Source organism: Centroberyx affinis, unplaced genomic scaffold (assembly GCF_046629955.1).
Source record: "Centroberyx affinis isolate AG114_WGS23_722 - 3 ecotype Tasmania unplaced genomic scaffold, CSIRO-AGI_Caff_v1 ptg003820l_1, whole genome shotgun sequence".
In the NCBI taxonomy this organism is placed as follows: domain Eukaryota; kingdom Metazoa; phylum Chordata; class Actinopteri; order Beryciformes; family Berycidae; genus Centroberyx; species Centroberyx affinis.
The window spans coordinates 1-12,533 of record NW_027281681.1 but is presented as its reverse complement, the minus strand read 5'-3'; the positions used below and the strand labels follow the sequence as shown (position 1 = coordinate 12,533).

Genomic DNA, 12,533 nt, shown 5'->3' with positions numbered 1-12,533 from the left:
AGAGCACATTTCTGCATAATTTCACATATTTGATTTATATCATGTTGAAAATAATCAAACAAAACAGCCTGAAAAACAGATTGAAAACATCGACATATAAAAGTGCATTACAAGAAATTCAAAGCAATCGCTTTTCTGAAATGGTTACTTCACTGAAACATTAGATCATAATCATGTACCCATCTAATTAATACAACATCTTTTATGTACAGCAGAAATAAACCTGACGCTGTGCTATAAGCTAAAAGGAGCTGCTACAGCGACATCATCCCTGTTTAATTTTAATCCCATTTCACATGTAAAAAATGTCTGAAAACATGGATTGTTCTCTTTAATCCCTGATGCAAAAAATCTAAAATGGAAACATGGACTGTAGTTTAAGGCACAGATGAACTGAAGCACCACAGCATGACACCTGACAGTCCACACAGCCATGTTAGCACCACCGTCCTCCAAGGCTTCAACAAGAAAATACAAGGGACTCGCGATTGATGTCAGCTGACTCTAAGATCGTAAGGCATTTCACATTGCAATGTATTTGTAACTCGCTCCTCTCAGGTGTGGAGACGAGCCGGCAGGTTACACTGAAGATTAGGGCTGCAACTAACGATTTCATTATTGATTAATCTATTGATTTTTTTTTTTTTTAATTAATCAATTAATCATTTAGTCTATAAAATGTCAAAAATAATGACTGCACATCACAAGTTATGGGTGATGATCAGCACCAAAGTTTTGTTTAAACAGAAAAGCAGCAAATCTCAGCATTTGTGAAGCTGTAACCAGCAAATGTTTGGTGTTTTTACTTGATAAATGACTAAAACGATTAATTGATTATCAAAACTTATAATGGATTCATTTTCTCTACATTGACTAATCGATTAATCGACTAATCGTTTCAGCGCTACTGAAGCAGCCTTAGCAGAAGCAGAGCATGTCGGCCCTCTGAGCTGATGTGGCTCACAGTCCACACTGCAGCGGCTGACAGAAACACAATGGGCCTCGTTACAACAGCAATTTCGGGTGGTTTTTTTTTTTGTTCTTTTTCCCCACTTGAATTTTACAAGATCTTCTGTGTGCTGAGTGAGCTTCATCACCCTTAAGCCCTTGAATCCCGTTAAAAACCCACTAAGTTAAAAAACAATGGTTTAAAAGGTTTAAATGAGAAAGAAAGCATTATTTTCTTCATTCCCTGAAAAAAACTAAACATTCATTTTGAACACAGTTTTTGTCCGACGACAGCGCTATGGAAGGATGAAGCCAGGATAAAGTTGGTTTAAAATGTTTCTGTTTCACATGCATAGCCTTTGCTTGTTACAAATTGTGGCCCAACAGCTGTTAAAATGTATGTAAACTTGTGAAAATGAAAACTATCTGACTTTACAACAGCCTCTGTTACAAAACAGACATAAGCCGCTCTAAATCCACTTTATATCCAGAGTGGGAAATCACCATCAACCAGCAACCAAACGCTCAGAAATTCTGGCTCTGATTTGTTTGTCTGCTCTCCCAGCTACTTGGCCTGGTAACAGTCCTACTCTACTGTAAAAAATCTAGTTATCTGAGAAAATATTCAAAATGGCCGGTGAATTATGGGATGAATCAGTAACTGCAGCCAGTGACCAAAACATTCAGTTTCTGTCCTGCAAAAACCACAACACCGACCTCTGGTTTAGGTAAATTACTTTCAATACATAATCCATTACAGATTATTAATTATCAGCATAACATTGAAATGATATATGTAATCCCCTGGAATACTCAAACTCAGTGACATAATCTGTGTACTTAGAGTTATTTTCTGATTTTTCCCCCCTCACTTTTTGGAGGAAAAGTGACCAAAAAACCCCAACAATTTACCTGCCAACTTGTTAAGTTCTGTTATTTTTATATGAATTTATCTCCAAAATACATTGAATATTCAATTAAATGGACAATTTCATCCAATTCACAGAGTGTAATTTGTCTAAAGTGATGTTTGTTTCCATGTTCTCACACTTTAAATTACTGTAATCTCAATACATTGTAATCCATTACTTTCGACCCTGCTTGTGCTTATGTCCACTGTTTGGACAAAAACCGTAGAAGACAATACAAATAAGGCAAGAGGCAGTGTAAAAACTCTTCACTCTGGCTTTGGGAGAGAGTGGTTAAAGGATAAAGCCGGTGTTTTTCAATGCATTGCTTACCGTCAACAAATCCTATGAAAATAACAAAATCAGCAATGATTTTGTTTTGCCAACAAATCTCATCCATGTAGCCGGTGCCCAATGCAGCCATGTCCCAGCAGCCATAGCACTCCATTGTATTAAAAAAACGATTAAAAACACGTCAAAGAGCCATGCTGCTGCTCTGGGCAACATATTTCATCATCACGATGCACCGGGCCGGACGACTTTTTCCTAAAACAACTTAATAAGCCGGCTGTAAACACTTTGCGATCTCAGGAAAGTAGTTCCATAGCACCGAAAATAGTCCCCAGCATAATGAAGAATTTGTTCCCATTTTAATTTATTTGGTAATAACTACAATAGCTTGATTTTTCGTGGTAACAGTTAGCGATTTTTTAAATGTAAACTATGTCTTTGTGAGCTGTATTTCAAGGTTTTTAGCTTACAATTGGAGCCAATGACTTCCGGGCTGACGGCTAAAAACGGAACGTGGGAAGTCAGAAAGTAACGGGAGTAGAGCAAACGCATTGTTGATTTTGTTATTTTCATAGGATTTGTTGACAGTAAGCAGTGCATTAAAAAACATCTGCCTTATCCTTTAAAGTTCACAAATGACAAGTTCATTTACAAAATACTATATATCCATTTTGGAGAAAAACGTTACATTCATCATGAAATATCTCCAAAGCAGAGAGGATCCAGTTTGCGAGACTGTTGCTATTTTGTCAACCAAGGCCTTCAGTTTCCTACTATTTTTAGCAGATAGAATAATTTCATTTTGTTCTAGCAGGCATTTTGTGAGAGTGGATGTCACTGTTTTGCAAAGAAACTCAGATCATAGTAACAAGAGGTGAATTCTGATTTAGGGTGGATTTTCACTTGGAATACATCAAGCTCTTTAACTCTAGGTTTAATGGGGAAAAGTGAGAAAAACAACAATTCACCTGCCAACTTGTTAAAACCTGACAAACTGCCTGCTGGTGAACCGTTCCCATTGTTAAATCCAGACAAACGGACCGTTGTTTTCGTCTTTCGTCTTACTGCGGTGCGGCGGTGCTGTTAGCGGCCGCAGTGCCCATCTCCCTCTCGCAGATGAAGGGCCAGTACATGCCACAGGGGGCGTCGTACCAGCTCTTCACCGCCACGCGCTCCAGTTTGCGGGTTTTGATGATGTAGCCGCAGTCCTCGTCGATGTGGTTGTTGGGCTCGCCGTCCTCCCAGAAACTAGAGAGAGAGAGAGAGAGGGAGAGAGGGAGAGCAGTTTAGTCGACAATATATCTGATGAGTATTTAGTCACATCAGCTTCATCAGCGTGGTAGGGTTAGCTATATCTTCCAGCTCCAAAAAGCCGCATTTTGTGAAAACGGAAGACTATGAAACTTTTATGGTGGTGTGTACATGATACTAAGCCAAAGGACAATCAATGTAAGTTTGAGCCTCCAAGGAGCAGGCGTTAGGAAGGTGTCGTTAGATGAAGTTCTCCTTAACAGTGAGATGGATTAAGATCTTTGGGACACTAGTAATGGCATAGCTATCTAGCGTCCCTTTGGGGCTATGTTGAGTGATAGGAGGCTCCATGCTAACACTTAACCATACTCTATGTTGAGTAATAGTAGGCATCGCCTCAAAAGGGAGAAAATGAGAACTTGTAGCAGCTCTAAAGCTAAATAGTAAGTAATCTTAAATGATATGATTGGTGATTGGTAAAATCGACATGAAAATAACATTTTTAACAGTTTTAAACTACTGGGGACTACTTTTGCCGTTTCCATAGGAAGTGAAGGTGGTGGCTGTGGGAGACTGTGTACAGCTAAAAATCACAGCACAGCGGATGAATACGTTGTTGCTCACCTGAAATAGTTCCAAAAATAAACTGTAGCTACATCAGCTATATTGAGTTAATGATGATACTTTTAAATTCTATTTTAAAAATGTATTAATCTACAGGCCATATAATAAAAAAAACACTAACAACTTTTTATTAAGGTCAGTCTTCTTACTTTGGATAATGCTAGTCGCCTACTATCACTCAACATAGTGTATGCTAAAGGGTTAGCATGGAGTCTGTCACTCAACATAGTGTATGCTAAAGCGTTAGCATGGAGCCTCCTGTCATTCAACATAGTGGATGCTAAAGCGTTAGCATGGAGTAAACGATCTACCAGGGACACATGGATGATTTTGGTGTCTATGTTCTCATCACTTAATGGGTAAATTGACCAATGGACCAATCTCCCAAAAACTTGTATAGTGTATTCCTTTAATGATTTTACTTGATGTTAATTCAGGATAGGGGTGGAATGAAGTATTTAGTATAGACAGTAGACTATCCATATCAGTGTACATAGACACAAAACAGCATTCTGTCACAGTGTGAATTCAGGCAGCAGGTTGCAGCTGAAGGTGAGAGTCCAGCAGTTGTTATATATACATAAAAATGATTTAACTTTCATTTAATCAGTTAGATTAAAAATCACTTATTCAGACCTGGCCAGGAACGCATCATCATCACAAACAGAAAAGTTGCAGATGACATCAAACAAGTAGATAAACAGATTAAAGGGTAAATATTAAAATAAATCTCAAAAACCACTGCAGCAGTGAAGAGACAGGACTGGGTAAAAAATGAGCACCATCTGAACACAGGCAAGAGAAAAAATATGAGAGGGAAAAAAAAGACAGAAACAACTCAGCATGAAAAGAGGAAGGGAAGGAATGAGTGGGGGGGATAAAAGAGGAATACCGAGCCAAAGAAAACGAGCAGCATCTACACAAATATTTTTCAGAAAGGGGAAGAGACATCATATGATTATTAGAAACCCTGTTGACTTGGCACTAAAGGGGAAGTAAAACCTCTCTCTGAACAGAATATTTTGTCCTGAAGCCAAAATTAAACGCGAGGAATTGGGAGGGAACTGGAGGGCAAAATACTCACAGTAACCTGAGATAATACCAGCCAGAAGAAGAACATTCATTCAGTCTGTCTTACACAATGCAATCGGAATTTGTCTTTCCACATATCCCTTCCACACACACACACACACACACACACACACTGCACATTTGTTTTTCCTCAGAGGTCAGAGGTCAGGGTCACCTGCAGTGCAGCGCCCCTGCAGCAGTTGAACCGGAGTCAAATACCTGGCTCCAGGCTGCAGCCAGGGTGAGCAGAGCCTCCAGCTGCCAGCTCACATCTGGATCAATGCTCTAAAGCTGCTGCAGGGAATCCAACCAGCAACCTTCTGTGTATCGCTCAGGCTTTCTACTTCTAGGCAAGTCTGCTGCCCTTAAAGTGATGTTGAACTTTGGTAGTACCTTGGGTTGTGCAGCTTCTTGGCCATGATATAACCCCAAACCCCAAACTTATGCCAATGGAACGGCATCGGCGTAAGTTTACCTCCGACCGGATTTTGTTGTTTTAATAAACATAATGAAAGCGATTCACTTAACCAACAATTCAGCAGCATTAGGGCTGCAACTAACGATTATTTTCATTGTCGATTAATCTGTTGATTATTTTCTCGATTAATCGATTAGTTGTTTGGTCTATAAAATGTCAGAAAATGGTGAAAAATGTGGATCAGTGTTTCCCAAAGCCCAAGATGACGTCCTCAAATGTCTTGTTTTGTCCACAACCCAAAGATATTCAGTTTACTGTCATAGAGGAGTAAAGAAACCAGAAAATATTCACATTTAAGAAGCTGGAATCAGAGAATTTTGACTTATTTTTCTTAAAAAAATACTCAAACCGATTAATCGATTATCAAAATAGTTGGCGATTAATTTAATAGTTGACAACTAATCGATTAATCGTTGCAGCTCTAAGCAGCATGACTAGTTTTTTTTTAAATACTGTCGAAATCTGCTTTATTTATGTGCTAGAAGTGTGATTGGAGAGAGGAGAGATGGAGAGATGGAGAGAGAAAAAAAAACACAATTCTCCAGTCTCCTCTACCGGAGCAACAGATCACAGAATCACTGATTTTGCGGTTTTATCATAGAGGAAGAGACACAACCCAAGACACTACCACAGTTACACAGAGCTTTAAAGTCACACATAAGTAATTCTAACTATCATACCTTACACCTATTTGACAATTTATGCCAAAAAAAAAAGACAAAATCTTTATGTTCTTGTATTTTTAGATGAAAATCTCTTTAGTTTTACTTCCTGGAAAGCTGAAAATCTTTAGTGGTGACCTCACTGTGTACCAATAGGTGTAAATAAAAATTCCAACCAATAAAACATCACAGATTTTTGAACAATCCCGCCCCTCCCATCAAATAAAACTGCCTTTCTCTCCTTAACTGATATCGCGCCTCCATGATAGCGACTCACAGGTGCTGAAGGAAGGTTGCTCCTGATTGGATACGACGCTTCCGTACTCACATACCATTGGGCGTTGTGAAATATTGCTTTGCATAACTGTATGTGATTGGATACAACAGTAACCCATGTGGAGTGGCGTCTTGTTGCTACAGCGACAAAGTTGAATCAAACGGGGAAAGTATTTTGTGAATCTAAAATGGCTGCATGGCCTTTATCTCAGCATGATGGACTTGTCTGTCTCTTCTTCTGTGGTGTTTCCCTACCAGTTAAGAACACGTGAAGAAACAGCTGGATATGAGCATCAGTCCAGACTTCATTTTGTTCTGCTAGGCTTTCCAAGCATGAAGAACCGCTGGCTATCAGATGTCATCATCCGTCTCTTTCTACCCATAATCCCTTGTGTTTTGGGGTGGCTTCCTGTAGCTGGTTTCGATTACGTTCTCACTCCTAAAGAACCGCACCGCAGTTCTCTTGTTAAGAGGACTGAGTCTCTCGGTGCCGTTATTCGGTGCCACCAGAGTTCAAAGGTCATCGTTCTCAGCTGGACAAACAAACTGAACTGAAAGAGGAAACACTGCAGAGTTTGAATAAGCCAAACTTTGGACTCTGTAACCTAAAGTACTCCCCCTTTTCCCCTCCATTCGAAGCACTTTCCCACTAGCCTGCACTGACACTGAGTAAGCCCTGAGTGGCCCTGACTGGCCCCGTTTTGGCCCTGTTTAATGGACCAGGTGACTGACCGTCACTGTGCAGGCAGCAAGCCAAAACCTGTGCCAAAGTCTTTTGAAGCATGAGGGATCAGCATTCAACAGAGCTCACAGTCCAAAAAAGGTCAGTCAGACTCTGTGTGTGTGTGTGTGTGTGTGTTAAAAGTAGAGAGAGAAAGAGAGTGTGTGTGTTAGTGAGAGACATTCACGGAGAGAGAGAGACATACAAAGAGAGAGAGAGAGAGGGAAGCCAGGAGAGAGAGGCAGGCAGATGAACAGTGATCCAGCTGATTGTGTAACACTGTCCAGATCCTGTTCAACGCCAACAATTTCTTTGTTTTCATCTAAAATAACAGCTACCATCTGCTGACCGGAGCGAGCGGCCAATCGCAGGAGGCTTGGAGCCAGGAGGGGCGAAGTCGCATTTTTGGAGAAGAAATGAGTTCTGTGTTTATCATGTTCAGACTGGGAACCTACCCGCCGACCAGCGGGGTGCCGTCCACCCACTTCCACTCCTCCTCCGTGTGTTCGTCGCTGATCCCGAACCAGTAGGCGTTCCAGTGGCCTCTGGGAAGAAGCTCCCACAGGAACGTCTGACAAGAAACACACACACACACACACACACACACACAAAGCATATGTTTAAATCCATTTTATACCATGGTCTGGGTGAATACTTGATTCTGATTGGCAGCAGGGTGTCCATTAATTCCTGATAATGGACACCTACGAAGTAGTTCCAGTGAAACTGTCTGTTCACCGTTCTAAATTAATGCGCTGGCTACGTAGCATCAGCCTGTATCTAATATGAGTAACCATAGCAACGGGGACGAAGTCAAAGCCTCCGTTTACAATTTGTATGTTTGTGAAAATCTTGATATTGATTTGGGGACAATGACATGGCTGATAGCTAGCTAGTCTTGTTGTTAAACATACTGTCAAATTATATTTACTGTTTGTTATTGACTTTGAATGTTGCTAGCATAACGTTAGCTTTCTGGCTCCTAGCTGAGCCAAAGGGTTCTATGAGCTGAGCGGACTAGAAATATCTCCCGCTGCCAAGTCGTATCTAAGGTTTGTCCTATTTACTGGAGCAGTGAACAACGTTTCCATTGCATAAGAACCTTATGGGAAATGATTGTTGAAATGGTAATGATTGTTCCAGGTATTAGTCAAACCCTCAGGTGTTACCAGGGAAACTGAGTTATGGCTTGTGAAAAACTTTAGATTTTGATTACAAAACGCATGAAAATATAAATGGTCTTAATTTTTTTTTCTTTGGCAAGTGACCATGGTATAAGCGGGATAATGCCCGACGAGGTGTCCATTATCAGGAATTAATGGACTCCGCGGAGGCCGGTTCTGGCCTCCCTGTCGTCCATTAATTCCTGATAATGGAAACCTCGAAGGGCATTATCCCTTACATCTTTACGGTTGTGTACCTTTCATGGTTAGACAGACTGTCCTGTAACCCAAAAGTCACAACAGCCTGTCCTGAACCCCTGCCTCACACATTTCAAGTCACTCTACAGATAAAACCCTGATACAGACATTGTGGCTCATCCTATCCTGCAAATGACAAACATCTAATTATCTTCCAAACAATAAAATATATGTTCATTTGCTTTTTTTTTTTGGTCAACTTTTTAAATTCAAGGGATAACCCTATTTACACAACAGACGTTTCCTTATGTTTTCTTTGGGTGTGTGTGGTTAACGTTGGCGAACTAACTAGTTCTGCAACATCGGCCTCCCCAAACCTTTTACCAAAACTGGTGACTCTGTGGTGAATTTCTTCCTCCTTACTAGACCACTGGGTTTCTTGATAAAAGCAAGTCTATTTTCATGCCTGTTGGCATTACAACATGAAGAAATTCTTTCTCTTTTACAGTCCGAGCACAGAAGAGAAACAACAGGACAAGCTCACATAGAAAAAAGATGTTTAGAATTTGGTTCACAAGCGAACAAAAAAAAAATTTGAATGGGAATTTATCAAGGTTTAACCAAGTCAGCCCCTTTTTTCCACACACACACACACACCTTTTTTTCCCCTCCACCCTCCTTTCTATTCGGCAATTCGGATATTCGTTTATTAGCTTGACATTCAAACTTAAATTTAGGATCCTAATGCTTCAAATGAGTTTTGAACGAGCTACTGTTGAAAACGAGTATTCAAATGTTTGTTCGGGAATTACAAGTATTCAAAGCCTGTAAAATGGCATTTGGGCCGGCCCTAGTACATTTTATCATTAATATTCAAATGTAAATGAAATGTGACTAATTTGAGTGAAGTGACAGTCGGACCCCTTGTGTACCTGCTCCTCGGCGGTGTGGATGATGGCCAGGTGGCCTCCTTTGCTCTGGCAGAAGCTCTGGCTGTCTTCCCAGTCCCTGGTTTCTCTGGAGATGAAGTAGCAGCTGCTGTTGAACAGGACCCAGTTCTCCGGGCAGACGATGGGGGCCGCCGACGCCGGTTTGACGACCTCAGGAGCTGTGGAGAGGGAGAGAGAGAGAGGAGAGAGAGAGAGAGAGAGAGAGAGAGAGAGAGAGAGAGAGAGAGAGAGAGAGAGAGAGAGGAGAAGAAGAAGAAGAAGTGATAGATAATTAACATGTTAGCATAGTACACATATCCATCTCACACACAAACCCAAACAAGGGCTGGGCAATAATTCAATATTATTGTTTATCGTATTGTGACAGAATAATGACATCGAGTTATCATGATACACAATTCTGTCGTCTAAATCAGTGGTTCTCAATGTGGGGTCCGGGGACCACCAGGGGTCCTTGAGGGGGTTCCAGGGGTTCCCCAGCAAATTGATCTATTGTTAAAGTTCAGCATTATTTCATTTACAAGAAGTTAACACAATTAGAGAATGTAGAAGAATGACTGTTTTGATCATAGTTTCTCTGTTAACTCTCTACCTGCAATACAGATAGTCATGGAATTCTGGACCAAATCATATCTAAAATATAAAATAGTTTATAAAGATATATATAAACATATAAAAATATTCTCGGATTTGGGTCAGAGAGACAAAATCTCATCAAATAGGGGTCTGTGGCTCTAATGTGGACTAAATTTGGGTCCTTGATATGAAAAAGGTTGAGAATCACTTGATGATAAAAAGCAAATACTAATTAAAATCCCTCACAGTATGTGACATGTGCTTAGATGTGCATATGTATGTGAGAAGCATGCACACGCACACACACACACACACACACACAGTCTTACTTATGTCACTTTTGGGGTATTTACATAGACTTACATTCATTTCCTGGAGACTTACCCTAACCATAACCATAACCACTACTTGCCTAAACCTAACCCTAACCTAAACCACTGACCCAAAAATCAGCTTTTTACCAATTGGGGACATGACTTTTGTCCCCAATTGCACAAGCCGTCCCCGATCAACTGGTCTTAAGTCTGGTGTGTGTCCCTGAAAGTGACTTAAGTCATACCCACCCCCACACACACACACACACACACACACACACACACCCTCCACAGGCCTCTCTCTACCTTTAGTGGCGGTCTGGGCGTCCAGCCTGGCCTGCAGCTGGGCCTTCTCCTGCTGCAGCTTGGCGATGGCGGCGGTCAGAGCCGTGACGTTCGCCTCCTGCTTCTGCTTCTGGCTCTGCACCTCTGGACCAGGACCGGGCTGCGGCTGGTTCTTATCTGGGCACAGGTGGACTGACCGATTAACTGGCTGATAGATACACTTTATTATCTAAAAAAAAAAAAACAATATTCCAGCGCACACCAGGATACTAGGATTGACACTTTTTTATTAACAGATCACATTAAAAACAAAAAGGAGTGAACTACGCGTTTCGCATGTTGCTTCATCAGATTCGCTCTGTGCTTGATTGCCATCAGGTGTGTCTTTAAATAATCAGGTGCCAATTAGTGGAGAATCCAACAGGTTCACATTCCCCAATGCAAATGCGCTTCAAAAAGTCAACAATAATAGGCAATAGCAAATATAATTCTACCCTACAAAATTAGATATAAGTATTACATTTCCATTTCCATAAGATAATGAGATACAATTAATGTTAGAGTACAAAATAGATAGTCTGGCTATTTCATCTCTAATACTACAGAGGATATAGATCCAGAATGCATACATCTCCATAAGATAGAGTGCAAAGAAATATATAAAAAATAATAGAAAAAAGTAGAAAATGATATAGTAGATTGAAGAAGGAGGGTACTATACAAAATACATAATACATTTCACCATGATACATTACAAAAGTCGGAAGAGGTGAATACTATTACGGAGTAGATATTAAATATACCTGTCTTTATTATTTATAGGGACGGGACGATCTGCTTATCTCACGATGCGATTCGATACGCGATATGGGGTTTACGATTCGATACAACCACGATACGATGTGATAAATAAAAGTTCAGTGACAACAAAGTCTGACTGTGCAGAATTCTGTTTATTTCTGAGACACAAATCTTTCAAAACGTACGGCCCTCCGAAGGGAGGATGAAATAATTCCCCGAGCCAAAGCAGGATTTTAGCCTGCTCTTTTGCAGCCAAAGGCGTATTTCATTTCATTCAAGCCCAAACACTTACGAAACAGAAAATGTGCCTGTATCCCTGTGAAAGCACCATAAGGTTTTGTCATAATATCCCAAAATCCCAAAATCCAGGCTCCCATTCGCTGCCAATGGAACGGATCCAGGATTTATCTGTTGAGGCTTTTGCCTTTCTGTTTTTCTAGCTGAGAAATCTATTCATGTTTACAAGTCAAAACTGAACTTTTCAACATCGTAGGAATGAAATCTCTGAACTCCGTAGGAGGATAGATACTCAGTGTCACAGTAACATCTCAGTGTCTCAGTGTCGTTGTCTCAAAGCTTAAAAAATCCTTCCCTTCATCTCCATCTGCCCTTCATGACTCAACTCATGCAGTTGATTTAAGAGGTGGAATCCATAAGAAATCAGCAGGAGCAGAGAGGCCGAATGAGTTTTGCAATCAGTGCACAATAAAACGTGTCAGGTAGAGGTATTCAAAGTGTTGTGAGAAAGAGCATTAGCCTACTTAAGAAAGCTGTAATTTACACAAAAAAGCTGAAATGTAATCACTGCTGCATTTTGAAAATAAAATACCCATTCTGAAATTGTGCTATACAACAAAAAACAAGAGTATGGTCATTTTGTCATTCCTATACTATCAAATTAGAAATGTGCAGAACGTTTACAACGTGCATTGTTAGAATGTTAAATTATGTGCAGTTTAGCATGTACAGTACATTTATGCTAACCATTTATACCATGTCATTTTTTATTTCATTGG

General features: G+C 40.3%; 1 protein-coding gene across 1 annotated transcript; it reads right to left on the bottom strand.

The window, feature by feature from the left end:
* Positions 1 to 10,893, bottom strand: LOC139662505 (C-type lectin domain family 4 member F-like; the record flags this gene model as incomplete). The annotated part of the gene is made up of 4 exons (XM_071541196.1): positions 1 to 3,395; positions 7,686 to 7,801; positions 9,524 to 9,699; positions 10,738 to 10,893. Coding segments are annotated over 4 exons (635 nt in total), but the record flags the coding sequence as incomplete, so codon positions are not given.
* Positions 10,894 to 12,533: the final 1,640 nt, after the last annotated feature.